The sequence below is a fragment of the Megalops cyprinoides genome, chromosome 22 (genome assembly GCF_013368585.1).
Source record: "Megalops cyprinoides isolate fMegCyp1 chromosome 22, fMegCyp1.pri, whole genome shotgun sequence".
In the NCBI taxonomy this organism is placed as follows: Eukaryota; Metazoa; Chordata; class Actinopteri; order Elopiformes; family Megalopidae; genus Megalops; species Megalops cyprinoides.
This window is the reverse complement of record NC_050604.1, coordinates 10,495,491-10,512,763: the sequence shown is the minus strand read 5'-3', so window position 1 is coordinate 10,512,763 and position 17,273 is coordinate 10,495,491. Positions and strand designations below refer to the sequence as shown.

General features: G+C 41.0%; 1 protein-coding gene across 25 annotated transcripts in view; it reads left to right on the top strand.

Moving 5' to 3' along the window:
* The window catches only part of LOC118769682 (receptor-type tyrosine-protein phosphatase delta-like), a 236,546-nt gene that overhangs the window by 173,699 nt on the left and 45,574 nt on the right, over nucleotides 1-17,273 (top strand). For 5 of the 25 annotated variants that reach the window (XM_036516926.1, XM_036516918.1, XM_036516925.1 and 2 more), the window contains 13 exons: nucleotides 1,037-1,225; nucleotides 2,412-2,420; nucleotides 3,181-3,198; nucleotides 5,624-5,734; nucleotides 7,117-7,128; nucleotides 9,103-9,372; nucleotides 10,105-10,686; nucleotides 11,255-11,400; nucleotides 11,721-11,865; nucleotides 13,930-14,235; nucleotides 15,095-15,288; nucleotides 16,190-16,216; nucleotides 17,122-17,239. In XM_036516926.1, the coding sequence (XP_036372819.1) occupies nucleotides 1,037-1,225; nucleotides 2,412-2,420; nucleotides 3,181-3,198; nucleotides 5,624-5,734; nucleotides 7,117-7,128; nucleotides 9,103-9,372; nucleotides 10,105-10,686; nucleotides 11,255-11,400; nucleotides 11,721-11,865; nucleotides 13,930-14,235; nucleotides 15,095-15,288; nucleotides 16,190-16,216; nucleotides 17,122-17,239 (2,127 nt within the window). The remainder of the gene's footprint in view (nucleotides 1-1,036; nucleotides 1,226-2,411; nucleotides 2,421-3,180; nucleotides 3,199-5,623; nucleotides 5,735-7,116; nucleotides 7,129-9,102; nucleotides 9,373-10,104; nucleotides 10,687-11,254; nucleotides 11,401-11,720; nucleotides 11,866-13,929; nucleotides 14,236-15,094; nucleotides 15,289-16,189; nucleotides 16,217-17,121; nucleotides 17,240-17,273) is intronic. The other 20 variants (XM_036516933.1, XM_036516930.1, XM_036516928.1 and 17 more) reach the window with 12 other exon arrangements.

Here is a 17,273-nt window from a genome sequence, read left to right as displayed (position 1 = left end):
GAATATTTGATAAGCAGATACTGTATGGACTGATGATCCATCAAAAGGGAATCAGACCTCAGCAAATTGTTGTTTGGAAGCCTCTTTAGAGCAAGGGGTGCTGCCTTACTTGTACCTGGACTAGGTCTGTTTTAGGAAATATTAACACTACATAAGAAAGTATAAGTGCTTTAATGAGCAGCATTTCCTTTATCAGTATTATGTCTGGTATTGTTATTTGAAGTAATGGCTAAAATTGCCAGCTAAAAAGCTAAACAGAAAGACACCATGTACAGCTTATTCCCTAAAAGAGTTAAGAAAAAAAATAATAAATCCAGGTGTGAATTTAACTCATTTTACAGTGTTTTCCTGCGATCTGCAGCCAGGGTAGAGTGGGCTGGCACGGCGTCAAGGGGAGATGTCTCCGTTGCCCAGTGTAACGGTCGTATTTCAGCACGGTTGCTCAGTTGTTTTTGGCCGAGCATCAGTGGGATTGGGAAACCAGCTGGAAAGAGTGATGCTTTGTGTCGCAGTGTGGGTGCTTGTGCTGTGCGGGTCAGCGTTCCTCACCTCGCCTGGGAAAGATGGGAGCTTTCAGCGTGCTCCGCGCTCTCACCCGCCATTTCGAGAGCTCCACGTTCATAAAATGACAGCACAAAGCCCTCACACTTGTTCACAGGCCTCTGGAGTACATTCACGGGATGGGTAAACAAATAGTTTGATTGGAAGAGAAGTGTTTTCTTTTCGTAATTATTCTCTTGGTAATTTTGCATTCGTTAAAAAATTGCTTCTTTCTTTCAAGATCAAAAAAATGCTTGAACCTGCAATTTGAGGTGTAACGAGTCATTTGCAAAGTACTGTACGTGAAAAGGAAGCATCCGCAGGAGCATATTGTCGGACAATCTATCTGTGTCTGCCTCTGAGCATCTCTGAACACCTGCACTGGCCCCTCTGTGGCTCAGGTGTCTTCATCGTCACGGCTCCTCACGTCTCGGACATGGGCGGGGTTCCGGGAGAGGGCGCGTTGTTGAAGGGCGTGTGGTCTCCTGTGTTTCAGAGGACCAGCTCCCCCCTGGTTTCCCCACCATAGACATGGGCCCCCAGCTGAAGGTGGTGGAGAGAACGCGCACAGCCACCATGCTGTGCGCCGCCAGCGGCAACCCGGACCCAGACATCTCCTGGTTCAAGGACTTCCTGCCCGTCAACACCACCAATAACAACGGGCGCATCAAGCAGCTGCGATCAGGTAGGGTCTCGCTGTAGGAGCCGGCCGTACCAAGAAGTCCTCTCTGTTCTGTCCGTTCGTTCTGTTACTCCCCCTCCTCCTCTCTCCCGTTGGTTTGATTCATAGGTACCGATATGGTTTCTCCTCCTCCTCCTCCTCTTCCGTGTCTGATTTGGTCTCTGTCGCCCTTTGTCTCTGATGTTGAGTTGGCCTGTTGAGTGTCCTGTGTGTCTGTGGCTTCTCTCTTTTCTCCACATTGCTCACTGCTGTGACTGTATATTTCGACTAGCTTTTCCTGCACTGCTTTTTCGCAGTATATGGATCCATTTTATTATTTTCGTTTCATTTTATTTTCCAAAACAAAAAATAAGATTCATTTTCAACATTGGGCTTCATTCAGAACTCGCAAAGGAGTGTCCTTGGTTTCTAACCATCCCATCAAAAACAAACTAACTAACTGCCTAATGCACTCCACAGGCAGAATTCATTCAAAAATTCTGTTTTTAGTACTCTCTGCATTTTAACCAAAGTATGGATCCTAATCTTCCCTTCGCACTAATACATTACAGATTTTTGTTTTTATATTTCAAACAAGACTAATGAAAAGTCGTCTTGACTAACCTATTCAGAAGCACAGTTCTTCTTACTAATGGAATATTTTTCCAAAACCAAGTAGCCACAGTAGTGTGTGAGATCGCGCAGTAGCTTTCCCCAGTCCTTAAACTATCTCTGGATCTACAGTCCCCTGCTTTCAGTGTAGACTCCAGCTTTTTGCTTCTCTTTGCCCATGGCATACCCTAATATTCCTTTTCCTGACCCCTAAATTTTTCTCTATATTTAGAAATGTTAGACATTTTTAATTCAAAATTGATGATTACGTATAAGCTACATGAAATATAGACACATTTGATAAATGGTTGTAATTAGCCACTGGTAATGATAGCGGTAGCGTCTAAGCTGTTTGGTCACCTGTCTACCCAGAATTCTCAGCTTTGACCTGTCCTGTGATGTCACTCCGTCTTGTTAACCTGCCTTTTGCTTGTTGTCAGCAGAACTGTTGTAAATTAACCTTCTCTTTTCTTGTAAGAGTAAGAGATAAATTCTCCTGTGAAGTAGAGTATATAAAGCTTTAACTCTGTACCAAATCATAAGGAATATAATGATATCTTTATGCTGTTTTTCTTCTCTCCGTATTTTAATTCTCCAGAATCCTTTGGTAAGTGCTTAGATCTGAAGCACACTTCACCCCCACTAATTTTCATGTTCAAACTATTATTAAAATGCATGGCATGCATTTTACTAACAGTTAGCGTAGTCACCTGATATCCGTAGTGGCACACAATCCCACACAAGTTGTTGTCGTACCAACCTTAGAAACACCTGTCTGGAGCACACAATTGTCACTTAGATGTAGTTAAGTAGATGCCATATTCCCACCTGAAAAAATAGCACTTCCCCTCCTGATTCCACCTGTATTATATCTTTCTCTCTCTCTCTCCCACTCACTCACTCACTCACTTACTCACTCACTCCCTTGATGTCTATTTCTATATCAATATTCATTAGCAGTGTTTATTCAGAGCGCTGTAGAGGAAAAGAGGCCCTGTGTAAGGGATGTATGGTTAAGCTTATGGGTTGAAGGCTTCCAGGCTGTATCTGTCCCCCTTTATATCCAAAGTCCTACCCACTAAATGCTCTCTCAGAAGCCAAGCCACTTCCAAATGGCACCTCCCTTATGGAACGCTGTACGACTTGCTCTTTGACCTGCTACTGCTATGATAATCCTGTTTTTCTGCCAGTTGAGTAAATCAATCTCTCTTTCTCTTTTTCTATCACTCTCTCTTCCTCCTAGTACCTTTTTTATTGACTTACTCTGTTAAATCTAATTTGATTCTTCTTCCAAAGCCCCAGCCTCCTTCTTCTCGTACTAATGCTTCTTCTTTCTAATCTTATTTGCATTCATATTATCCACCCAGGTGGTACACCAATAAGAGGTAAGAGTGCTGAACTAACGTTCACAGAATGAAATTATTCATTCTCGGTCGCCCCCCCTCTCCCTCTCCCATCCTACCCACCTTTGTCCTGTCACCCAAACGAAAGTGCATTGCTTCCTCATTACTGTCCCTACTTATTTGTCCTGTTCGGTTTACCCCATTTACATTCCAACGTCCAGTCTGTTTCTGCTTATTTCTGTAAAAAAATGTTCCTTTTTTTACGTATTTATTTACCTTTTAAAATATGTAATGATATGCTTTCCGCAACACAGGAAAGCATATCAGAATCTTGTTTTTTCTATCTTCATTTCTCTTTTTGGCCATAGCCAAAGTCACACAGTCACAGTGGCTCATTTGTCCCTCTTTTTGTCCAACTAAAACAACCAAACATTTTTCCCCTTAGCTGTTCTTGTTCAGCACTATAAAACCTGATGGTGTGGATTCACGCAGACATGCTGAAGACAACATTTCCTCTCCTCTGCTTCTTGCGCTATTTTTTTTTTCAAATAAATGATTTCTATCTTTGCAAGCTTTTTTTCTCTTTCCTCTGTTTTCTTTCTACTACTTTCTAAAAAAAAAAGCCCCAAACAACTACTTTTTTGATAAAGTTTCTGCGGTGCTTTTTTTCTTCCACCTACTTTCTTCTTTTTCTTGGGTTGAGGGCTCTTTTACTTTTTGACATTTTTTTTAATTCTTCAGGGTATGGGGAAGGATAACGCTTGCATAGGACCTGCCCGGTCCTTTTTGCTACTTGGCCTGTGCGACTGGAATTTCAGAATGATTGATGCATACAGCAACTTTCTTGGGTTTTGTGACACCACACTGCTGATCCCATTGGTGGATTTTTATGGGTGTGTCTTGTAGTTGCCCAATCAAAACCACAGCAGTAGTTGGTTGCTTTCTTGTTTGGCCAAGGCCATAATTTTGAATTTGTCTTCTAATACAACTGCATTTTATTTTTCAGCTAAGGGTTGTCAAAAGGTTGTAAGTTGCACTGACATACACTTCTTGTTCTTGGAGAGACTTGCATGTCAAATATTTTGTAACTGATAGTGATATTTTGGGTTAACTATTTCTGGTTCTTTTGGTTTTATTTCTTTTATTCGTTTTTTTTTTTTTATCAAAGCAGCATTTTACCCGATTTTTCTTTTTCCGTATTCGCTGCATTTTTGTTGGCTTCTGTCAGATGAAGTCAACTCCCCTCTCCCCTCTTATAATAGCGCTATGAACTGCTGTATTCTTCAGTCTTGATTTATTTTGAACTGTTCCTTCCTGTTATGCTGCTTTTGTAAACTGTAAACCTCTTTTTTGTTTAATTCAAGTCATGCTTCCCTTGAAGCAGTTTCACTCATTCCCATATTGACCAGTCAAATGAAATGTTTTATATTGCAGGGATTGTACCTACTCTTGACCCCTCTTAACCTCTGACCTATACACACTATCTCGATTGTTCTAGACCATTTGTGTCTATAAGGTCAGAACCTTTATAGATATCTTTAGAGGTAGTCTTTTCTATTGTCAGCCAAATTATTGATGAAATATGACAGTGATGCTTAAGTAATGCATTGACTTTAAAGGAAAATAAACTTCTGTCATACTTCTATTTCAGATAAGAAAAGTGAACAGAGAAAACTGATCAGTTAACGCCCTTAGTTATAAAACATGTTTATGCTTATGACAAATAAAGCATACAGATATTACAAAAACAACCCTACTTTGCAAAAAATATAACATTTATTTTGACTCATGAGCTAAGACAGTAGAAAACATTTCATTTTAGTTTTAAACGATAGGCCTAGATTTAATCTAAAGGCATTGTCTTATGTCTGAGTGAAGTAGATGTTATTTTCATTTCTTACACAACATTGCTTTGGTTGTCACTGACTTTAATGGAAAATATTGTGTAAGATGAAGAAATGTAACATTTGCTTAAGTTAATGCAAAGGACAAAACCCATTGTGGTTAGATCAAATCTGGGCCTTTGACTTAAACTGTTGACTCCCAGAGGTCATCTAGGTTTGCTTTTCTTGAAGTAGATGAGCTGCACCCACCCAAATGAAAAGTAAGAAAAAGTTTGAGTACATATAGAAAAGCTATGTTTTACAATAGATATGCTAAAATACAATAAAATGATAAAATAAAATGATACCGTAAATGATAACATAAGCGGCATACTTAATATGTAATTGACTCTTCTATATGACAAACACACTCTGTATTTTAAGGATCCATCCTCAGTTTTTCAGTTCATGTTTCATTATGCGCTTCTTTTCATGAGGGCGGGTCTGAGGCAAGTTAAAGGGACCAAGCAAACCTGGTGCAGCAGCGAGTGTGCGGTGCGCCACAGTTAGGATCTTATCAGGACACAGAGGTGTGACTGAGGGGTCTGGACCTCCTTTAACTCCCGCTTCTACCCCATGCCCAGGTGCCCTCCAGATCGAGCAGAGCGAGGAGTCCGACCAGGGGAAGTATGAGTGTGTCGCCACCAACAACGATGGTACTCGGTACTCCGCCCCTGCCAACCTATATGTCAGAGGTAGGGGAAAAAAGTATAAACAGTGGTGCTAAACTGTTGCAAACGATTGGTCAAAGAAAAGAACTCTGGACAATATCTATATGTGTATATACATATGTATATGTTTTTTTTTTAAAATGTGACATGATTATTACCATGTGTTGTGTATGGAAGATGAAACAGATCTTAGCCCAATGTGTCTTGACTTGTGAAGGTTGTAAGTATCCTTTTTTTCACAATACTACCCTCCTGGATTGATTGAACCTTTGCTGTCTTGGTTGTTCCAGCTGATTTTGCCTAACCTTATTGACTTGATTGCTCGGCATGTTTAACTAATCGCCTTTATGCTCTGGGGTTTGTGAGGGGATGGGTGGAATGCCCTCACAGTTTCCCTTCTCTCAGTAAGCAGAATCTGTCTGATCTGTCCATTTCTTCTCTTCTTCTTCTTCTTTTTCTTTTTTCTTCTTCTTCTGGGCAACATGGAAATGTTTTCCTCCTTTTTTAGAGTTGCTTTTTGACAAGTGAAAAAAATCATGTATGAAGCGAAGCATTTCTAGTTTTAAATTACAATAATTTATTATTATTGTAATAATTATTGTGTTTTTTGCATTATTTCATATGTTGTGAGGATATCATATTATATGCAGTATGAATGGTAAGATCTTTCTAAGGTACTTCAGCAGTGTTGGTTTATGTAGGTAGGTAAATGTAATCATTGTAAAATTTGAATACTTATCTATTGTTATGTCATATGAAATGGCATAGAACTGGGATTATTTGAAATACAATTGATGCTTTTCCCTGTATAATGGAATGTGAAAGAACAGTAGACTATTTCTTTAGAAGATTTTGACTTTTGACCTGGTGCTGGTTCAGGACTTTGAAGCGCAGTCACATTCAACCGCCCCTGTGTGGATTATAGGCTAAATTCAGCCCTTCCTATTGACTCACTTGTGTAAACACGGCTTCCCTCGAACACCAAAGTATTTAGGCTTCATTTAGTGAAAGGCCACCAAATATTCTGTCCTTAATGTTGGGCAACAAATCTAAGCAAGTGTTACTCCTTTACATGTCAAGGGAGTTTGACAGTCTCTTCAATTAATAAGTGTTTAATAATTCAAAAGGACAAACCTAACACTTGCGTGCGTTTGTCATTCATAGCTAAGGACAAAGCACATTACAACATGACTAGAGTAGTCTTATTCTAACAGATCGTCTAGGAACATTGGGACCCATAATTATGGTGCAAGCGCTAAAGATGAGATTTTTTTGTTTAGTTTTGGTCTATGATTTGGTTACTCTACTAGCCGTTGTATGCCTTGATTATGGCCTCTTTACTCTCTCTGTGTTTCCCCTGTTTTTCTCTTCTCCTCATTTCATTGTGTTCTGCATCAAACCCTCAGAGCTGCGAGAAGGTTGGTGTGTTCTTACTTTTTAACCACCTATTAAAAAAGCATCATTGCAAAACCATTAACATGAATACAAATGAAATGAATGTAACTGCACTATGTAATCTTTGTTTTATCTGTTATTATTATTATTATTATTATCATTATTATGTAGTTCCTGTTCATTTTGCTGCATTTGTGTTTGAGTGTTCTGGTCTTCCCCTGGCTGTCATGTGTGACTGTCCTAAAAGTGGTGCATGCTGGCATGGAATGTTCATTTTTGTGGTGCACGGTGGCCTGTTCACTCTGGTGTTTCCCTTCCATTTGTTGTTAAGTGTCCCCGCTTGTTCACTCGGCTCAGCTCCTTCAGCTACCAGAAGGAGCAAATGATTTTGTCAAACTGTCATATGAGACTAGAGAATGAGCCAGAGATGTGCACAGTCATGCCTTTTTTTACTGTCTGTAAAGACCTTAGAATGAACAGCAATACCCCTGTGTTTCCTCTTGTGTGGTCTGTTTCAAATTGGATGTGTTTCTACACTGCTTACCTTTTCCCTCAGTCATTCCAATGTGTAGCTCCCCTTCTGTGTCTTGTTTGGATGCTTTCAGGGCTAAATCAATAGCCACCAATGACTGCACCCCAAATGCCACTATATTCTGGATTTTTTTTAGAACTGTGATTATAGAGTACTAACTACTAAAGTACTTAGAACTGTGATTATAGAGATAATTAGGTATTTTTTTCTTGTCATAACACATAATGAGCAACGTGCTGACATTTTAATTAATAGGATAACGTTATGTCTTTGGGGATATGATTTAATGAAAATTGTTAATTATTTAATAAGTGTGTTCTTCTTAGCACTAGTGCCAGCAGTTTTCAATGGTTTCTTATAGTCTACACAATATTTAAACAACAGAAATATTCAGTGAATTGTGTTTAAATCCTCTACCAGGGGATCTATATTATCATACTATGAAGCAAAGAAGCAAAGTGTATCCCATAAGGCTATCTCCAGGACCTTTGAGACTGAGAAGTAACACTCATCTCACCCTCCCATCCCACTGATCTCTGAGAATGTCATCTGAAAGCCTGCAGGATATTTGCCTTATTCAAGTGCCCCGCCCTCAGACGTTGTGTCTGATTGCATTGTGGGCAGTAGGACCTTCCAATCAAACCACGCTGTTGTGCACTACTCCTGTTTATCATAGCCCCCTTGTAATGTCGGACACTCCCCTCCCCGGGGACCGTAGCTTCCATTAGACCACCCCGTCTATCTGTCTTAACCCAGAGCTGCTAGCACAGCCCATCTCCATCAATCTCCTTTTTCACTGATATTGTTGTTGGGTGTAACTTTATATTCATCCCCCAGTCTCCCACCCAGAGCTGCTTCCACACCAAGCCACTGGCCACCTTTCATGTCAATGTGCCTACGAAATACGTAGTCATTCTTCTGTTTAATTATTCTGATTCCTTGGTTGTGATTGGTCCATGCTGTTTTTTTTATGCCATCATAAATAAGTGATTCTTAAGGCTGTATCCACTTTTTTTGATCAAAGCTTGAAATCTAATCATGAAGTTGGACTTCGTCCAACATCAGGGGCTACCATATGTGTGATGTGAGAATGTGTCATGGCAGCATTACCTCACATCAACTAGAAGTGCACAGTGTTACAGTTGTTTTTGTGCACAGTTCAAGCATGCTGTTGATGCTCCAGCTCTTCTGTGCTGTCGTCTGTATCTACCTGTGATCACAGTATACCCGGTGCATGCCATCTGTGTTTTGTCAGTCCAAAAATTGTTCATTGTTATGTTCTGTTGAGTTTGAATCAGTGCGTTTGTGAGTGTGCCTTTTGCTGTTTATTGAAGGTGTAGAAGTAATTAGCTAAATGTTTTTTGTAGTTAACCAAGATAACCAAGATAAATCTAACAGTACTTTTGCAGCGTTTGTCTCACTTAGCAATAAGGAAAAACTCCTTTGCCTCTGTGCTCCCACCCAGTTCGGCGGGTCCCTCCCAGGTTTTCCATCCCCCCAACGGACAACGAGATCATGCCCGGCGGCAGTGTGAACATCACGTGCGTAGCGGTCGGCTCCCCCATGCCGTACGTGAAGTGGATGCTGGGAGCCGAGGACCTGACCCCGGAGGACGACATGCCCATCGGGCGAAACGTCCTGGAGCTCACTGACGTCCGCCAGTCGGCCAACTACACCTGCGTGGCCATGTCCACCCTGGGTGTCATCGAGGCTGTGGCTCAGATCACGGTTAAAGGTGACCAGATCTCCTTTTTCCAAATGTGGTCATGCTCAGTGTGCCGTAGGGGAAGAAAATGACTTTGGTATTGACAGCAAAGCTGTTCCTTTGGCTTACCATATTAGAAAAAAAGGGCTTTGCATTTTTGTGTGGCATTTTGTCTCTACAGCATGGGACATATTATTACAGCCAGTGTTATTGGGGCAGTGGGTGGGGAAACCCACATGCCATGGCAGAGTGTGGGACACGCTTGGCTTTTTTTCCTCTAGACAAAATAAAAAAGAAACAGTCAAAATATGTCTGCTGGCTCCATGGCTGCTGGTAATTTTCCTCTAGAGGTTACAGATGATGTAAATATTCCTCATAATCTCCAGTTTAGCATGCACTTATTCTGGAATTTTTAAGATAAGGGAATTTGCAAAAAATTAAATTATGTAGAGTATCGTGTCTATTAAATTGTTATGACTTAATCTCTTCATGCACTTGCACTTGTAACTTTTTTTAATTTCAAAACTTTTCTTATGAATTTTTCAGAGGCCTTTGCCCAGCACTGTAGGACAGACAAATGCAGCAGTCCCTCAGCAAATCCAATGGTCAAACTCAAAACTGTACATAGTTCTTTAAATGCTGTTTTTCCATATAGCCTCCCTTAAAAATGTACATATCAGAAAGATTTAGCCAGGATGCACCAGTCTCTCTTCTCACATCTGCTGTGTCATTAAAAAGCCCTTACGCGTGTCATCTTTCCAGCATTGCCAAAAGCACCAGGCGTCCCCGTGGTAACCGAGAGGACAGCCACAAGTATAACTTTGACCTGGGACTCCGGGAACCCAGAGCCTGTGTCCTACTACATCATCCAGCACAAGTCCAAGTTTTCCGAGGACTCGTACAAAGAGATAGACGGGGTGGCCACCACACGCTATAGTGTTGGCGGCCTCAGCCCCTACTCAGACTACCAGTTCCGGGTGGTGGCAGTCAACAACATCGGTCGCGGCCCGGCCAGCGAAATCATTGAGGCCAGGACTGCTGAGCAGGCCCCCAGCTCGGCCCCGCGACAGGTCAGAGGTCGCATGCTGAGCAGCACCACAGCCATCATCCACTGGGACGAACCCGAGGAGGCCAACGGCCAGATCATGGGCTACCGGGTCTACTACACCATGGAGCCCACCCAGCACGTCAACCTCTGGGAGAAGCAGATGGTGCGCGGAGCCAACTTCCTCACAATCCAAGGGCTCACCCCCAACAAGACCTACTACATCAAGGTCCTAGCCTTCACCTCTGTGGGGGATGGACCCCTGTCCCCTGACCTACAGATCATTGCCAAGACGGGAGGTGAGAGTGTATGCGAGTGTGTGTATATCAGGGGCGATTTTAGGCGTAGACCTTTAGGGGGGCTCAGCCCCTAATGAAAATGTGACATGCATACAGTGCCTTACAAAAGTGTTCAACCCCCCTGCTAAATCACTAATTTCACTGGATAACAATTAATACATTAATATTTTAATTTACAACAATAATACTTTTAATGAATTACATGTAACAAACAAATAAAGTAACATGAGTTTTTTTTAAGGGTGCTGAGATGAAATTTAGGTGTGCTTGAGCACCCCTAAAAAGAGTCTAAAATCACCAATGGTGTATATGCGTGTCTGCATGCACGTGTGTGTTAATGAGTGTTAATGAGGCATGTGTTAATATGCCGTTATACTTACTACAGTCATATAGACGTAAACCTGCAAATACTAAATTAAATGATACATTTTTTCAAGTTGATGGTATCAATACAAATGTTTTCTGTCAGAATTTAAAATATAATTGTAGAAATTAAGTAATGAGTTACAGCCATGTGTCAGATTTTATATTTCTTTTTTAATGATTTTGACATATATTTTATTTCCAGTTCCATCTCAACCAACTGACTTCAAAGGCGAAGCCAAATCTGAAACAAGCATACTGTTGTCCTGGGTACCTCCGCCACAGAATGGTCAAGACAATCAAATCACTGGATATGAACTTCTGTACAGGAAAGGGGAGGAAAAGGAAGAGGTAATTGTTTCCAATCTGTTCTAGTATTTCTACTCATTTCCTTGGACAAAAGCCTGGAGAAATGAATAATGAGCTTATTGAGCCCAAGCAAATTGCTTCATATATCAATTATTGGTAATTATTCCACAATATTACACAAATGTAAGTTATGGCTGATACTTTAATATATACAGCCATACGTGAATGTATTCTAGTTATTTAACTCTTTCGTGTCCCTGTCAAAATACCACAGCTTATGTACAGATTTTTGCGAGACAGTATGCTGATGTCTGCACTTTGAGAAGGAAAAAAAATCTGTAAGTTTTGGTTCTCTTCCACAGAAACGGATCAGCTTTGAGCCCACAACCTCCTACCTCCTGAAGGACCTCAAGCCTTTCACCACCTACACCTTCCTGTTGGCCGCTCGCAGTAAGCATGGCATCGGGGCGTACACCAATGAAGTGTCAACTGAGACCCCCCAAACACGTAGGTGCTCTTCCTTCTTTTTTGTGTTGTTTCGGTTTTTTTCCCCACACTTCATACAGACACGGTCCAGAAATGGGAGCAATTAGAGGAAAAAAGCCCTCAGTTTCCAGATGCTTACTGCAACGGAGACCTTAATCACGATCTTCAAGAAAAATTACTGCCCTCAAATTTAACCCTATTCAGGGACATTTAATGTTTGCTCCAAAAGGAGAAACCCCTTATTTTGGGGGACACTGGTTGTTATCAATTTAATCAAAAGCAAGAAAGCTTCAGAAACAGAGCTGCATAATTGTCTGTGGCAGACAGTTGCACAGCTGTTCTGATGGTTGCTTGAATTGCAGCTGAAACTAGCATGCCCTATCTCATTGAGAAAGCAACGCATGGGAAGTGTTTGTGTGGGCCTGTCTTTAAAGTCAACTGACAAGGTTAGAAATTGTTCAGAGAGCTCTAGATTACATTGTTCAGCATTTCAAAACAAGTATTCAAATGGAAAAAAAAAAGATTCATTCATTATATTTGGCTTTCTCCCATTTAAGAAGAGGATTTTATATATATACAAAAGACTGTAAACATGAAAAGAAAACCTTGTCCCTTGACAACCCCATGTCAGCCCTGGAATGGAGATGGACATTGTGATGGAGCTTTCAAAGGATATTGAGCAACATGTTTTTTATTTGTTTGTCTGCTTTGTTTTGATTATATATTTTAAGTGAATATGGGTTGGTTCCCCTACCCAGATTTATATTGAAATTCTTTTAATCAGCATAAACACTTTATAAAACCGAAAGCTCAAACACAACCATCCATCCAGAATAAAACTTATACATATATTTAAGATTTATCCCAGCAGACCTCAGATTTATAAACAAAAAATGCCTAAATCAACAATAAACAGCTATGATACAGCTAATGAACTGGGATAACTCAAAACTTTGGTTGGGAAGGGGGCAGGGGTGTTCGGGTGGGGGGGGTGGGGGGGGGGGGGGGGTTGAGGAATACTGGCATTATCATTGTAAATGTTTTGCTTATAACCCTGGGGTCTGGGGTAAATAGGTACAGAATAACTGAGTATTAAAGACAGTCCGAAATTCGTCGAAGTGACCCAATGATGGTAGGTAAACAGGAGGCGCTCAGCGTCCACAAACTGGTCAGCGATTTGCATGGCAGCGTGTGAAGAGCAGTCTTTATAAAATCAGTTTTGTATCCCCCTCAACGCTCACTGTGGTATAATCAGGCTTTTACCACAATCCAACAGGCTTCGGAAAGGTTGGTATGCGATGCAGTGTTTTCCACCATGTGAGTCGACACATCAGCCTTTGTTTTATTTTTGGATTTGTGGTAATTGCTTGGGAATGCCTAATAAGGTGAACATTTTCGAGTCTGAAAATCGTTTATATGATTTTAACTGGTTTATTTATGGGTTTTATTCATATGCCATTTCTCCCATATTTTTAGAGGACTCTGCTTTAGTTTTTACTGGTTTTAGTCCTTACTGTCAAATTCATAGTAGGCAGCTTTAAACAGATGAAAGGATAAATTAAATGATTAAGATCTGGACATGGAAGATGGACATCTTTACTGTATTAAAAGAAAGGACAAACATGTGTAATGATTAATGCAACAAGGTAGGTTACATGTTGTGAGAGCATCATTTTTACACATTGCTTCTCCTGTGACACTTCACCAGTGTTCTCCTCATTGCTCACCAGTCATTGCTTCAGTCAGACGATGTTTTTATATGCCACAGTGTTTGCTTGTTCTTTTCATCTTAATTTTAATCTTTGTCATTTTTATTTGAAATATTTCACTGCATTTTTATTTCATTTGTTCAAAGCCATAATTTTGGTCCTTGTATGTCCTTTTCATTTTATGTTTTTTTTTGTGTTTCCTTCTTTTTGTTTTTTTGTTTGTTTCCACCATCACCCCCAAAACCTTTCCGCTATGTTGACCCGCTCCCAACTCCACTCTGAAATCAAAATTCAAAATCAACCAAAATGACCAATCGAATGGATGAAATAAAACCCCGCCCCCCTGCCCCTCCACCTTCACGATCCCTCCAATCAGAGCCCTCGGCACCTCCCCAGGACGTCAAATGCTCTAGCCCCAGTTCCACCAGCATTCTGGTAAGTTGGCAGCCGCCACCGGAGGAGTTGCAGAATGGGATTATCACCAAGTACTCCATCCAGTACGCCGCCACCGAAGGAGAGGACACGTCCTCACGCCAAATCGCTGACCTCCCTCCCGAAAGCTCCCAGTACCTGCTGGAGAACTTGGAGAAATGGACAGAGTACCGCGTGACAGTGAGCGCCCACACCGGGCTCGGACCAGGCCCTGAAAGCTTACCGCTACTCATCCGCACAGACGAGGATGGTATGTCTCACGCCGGCTGCGCCAGTAGACCCATGTAGCTCTCCGAGTCTAGACCTTTCTACTAGCTCGCCTGGATCTTCCAACCCACACCTCCCTCCCCCACCTCCCGGCTTTTCCTGCTCTTAACTACGGTTCTTCCTGGCTCCACTTTTACTCACATTTTGAACCCAAGTCACTAACACGGAACCCCCCTCCTTATATGCCTTTTCGACTTTTTCAAAATGCGCCTTTTCTTGCTTTCAAAGGCGATTTTTAATTTTTCCTCCCTTTTCCAAACCCTAACAAATAAAACCTGTGTCAGAATGATACAGGTGTCTGTCATCCCTTCCCTTTCCCAACTGTCATTTTGGATGTTTTGGGGAAAAAAAAAACATGCTGTATTTTTTTAACTTGACTAAATGCCAAGTTATCAGACAGTGGGAAGAATGGCAAAAAGAAGAAATACTTTTTGGCTGCTTAAAATATTTTTTTTGTTATTTATATTTTTGAAACAGTTCATTGCCAAATTCTTTCAGGATGCTTTGATTGTCAAAGCATCTCTTTTGGCTTTTCTTGTTTGGCTTTTATTTATTTTTCTATTTTTTTCCACAATAACATTTTTAATCCATATTTTTAATCCACTAAACCCATTTTTTATTGTCTTTTAAAATGTCAGTTCAGATATCAGACCCTTTTTTGGGCTGTATTTTTTTTTTCCTTGCCATTGGTGATATATTGATGTCATTCAACTTGTGATATCAGCACTTTTTATTTTTTACTTTTTATTTTTTCACAAGTTTGACTTTTCGGATTTGGCCAGGAGGGGGAGGTCTCTGTAATCTTGACCCTTTTTTCTTCTATCCCATGGTTGTTCCTTTAGTTCCCAGCGGTCCCCCTCGTAAAGTCGAGGTGGAGGCCATCAACTCCACATCAATTAAAGTGATCTGGCGGTCGCCGCCTCCGAACAAGCAGCACGGACAGATCCGCGGATACCAGGTGCATTACGTCAGAATGGTTAACGGGGAGCCCACAGGACAGCCGGTCATTAAGGACATCCTGATCGACGATGAACAGGTAACTGCCTTTATCCTCTCCGGCCTCGTTACCTCTCCCACGGGCCACAGGGTTCTATTCAAACAAGCCGCTATGCGCTTGGCCCTTAACTTTTCAGACTTTTCAGGAAAGTGTTCCATTTCACACACAACAATACAAGCCTGATGGTTGCCGAAAGTAATGGAAATTTGTCTGAAGGAATAATAATAAATATATGACACCTGCCTAAATTTGTGACTCTGAGCTAAGGACAAAACACATCGTGGTTAGTCTGAACAGAGTCCAGTATTATTTATGCAGTGCATGATACAGAAAATCACTTTTGTGTAAGATGACTGTACTCTAATCACGTTGAATTATTCACTGAGTGTGGTTTGTGCTGCTGTGTTATTTGAATATACTGTGAGAACTTGACATGAATTGTAAAAAATACTTTCCATGAGAGCTTTACGTGAAATGTGTCTGAATATTTCTGATAAATGTGCTCAGGTTTTACAGACTGGAGCGTCAGTGCCGGTTAGAGAATTGCTGTACATGGGAAATTGTTTTACAAACGTTTACTATTATTCTCTGTGTCTCTGTATAATCTAGTATGGAGATTCAGGAGAGTCTTTGGCAATAGCAGATTTAACCTGAATTTTGCAGTGTTTAGATTTTGTGGGATATGTTTACATTTCATGTAGACAAGGATTAAATGCCTAAGGAGATTAAGCAATTAAAAAGACATTATCTGAAGAAAAACAATGCGGAGCGTAAAATGATTTTTCCACCGGCAAACACATAAACATTTATATAATACAATATATACACTGCAATTTTCCTGTTTTAATTGTTTTGTTTTCTCTGTAGTACACCTATAGTTAGTCCCTGATTGTCTCTCTCTCTCTCTCTCCATCTCTCCATCCTTTCAATTCTGAATCAGTGGGAATATGATGATTCAACTGACCATGTGAGTAAATTGTTTATTTCAACAAAAGCATGACTTCATGTTTATTCCAGTTTGCATCTCAACACAGCCAAAGCCTGCCCATTTTTGCTACCATCTGCAGCTTTATATTGCATTGCATTTAGTCATTGTCTTGCATCATTGTTGACCAGGCTGAACTCGTTTCCACCTGTGTGACAGTCCTAATACCTACATAATCTTTACCAATGTTTTGCTTGCAGTGGCATAAACTAACAGCTCCTTTGAAACTGAAGTAAACAGCATTATGTGAAAATCATAATAAGAATAAGGGCAGCTGGAACGAGAGCCATTCAGCATGCTTTGTCATGGAGTTTAGAGGAAGCACTCGACTGCCTGCCTCTCCAGGACCGAATCAGGGCCTTATTATCAGTGAAGCGGTTCCTCTGATTGCATGGGCTGGCGAACTGAAGAGCTCTCGAAGCCCATTGTCTGAGCATGCACATATGGTGGTTTGCACACAACCCAGCAACCCTTAATATTTATATTCTGGAAATATGTAAATTGTGACACAGCAACCCAATCGGAAACATGCTCAGCTCAGAAACAATTGCAGAATTACCTAATTTTATCCCTTGTGTGGGATATGTGAAGAGCGTATGGTGGTAAACACAGAAGTAGCACAAAAGCTATGTTATCATGAGGCAGTGCATATGTCAGCGAGTGTACGCAATACATGTTTACTGAACCTGAATTCCAAAAGACCATTGCATCTGAATGGCACTGTGTGATTTTACTAACGGCCCTTCTTTGTGAGGGGTGACCCTGTAAATCAGGAGTGTGAAATAATTTGTTCTAGATTTGCACTATCTCTCCCTTTCTTCATTTTGTGTGATTAAAAAAAATGAGATGGCAACATGCGGGCACTGAAATCCTTTGTTCTCCTGCAGGAGATGGTTATTTCTGACCTGCAAGCTGAAACAACGTACTCAGTCGCTGTCGGGGCTTACACAACCAAAGGAGATGGGGCACGCAGTAAGCCCAAACTGGTCTCCACAACAGGCGCAGGTACCTTACACTTCATGTCATTCCCAGATGACAC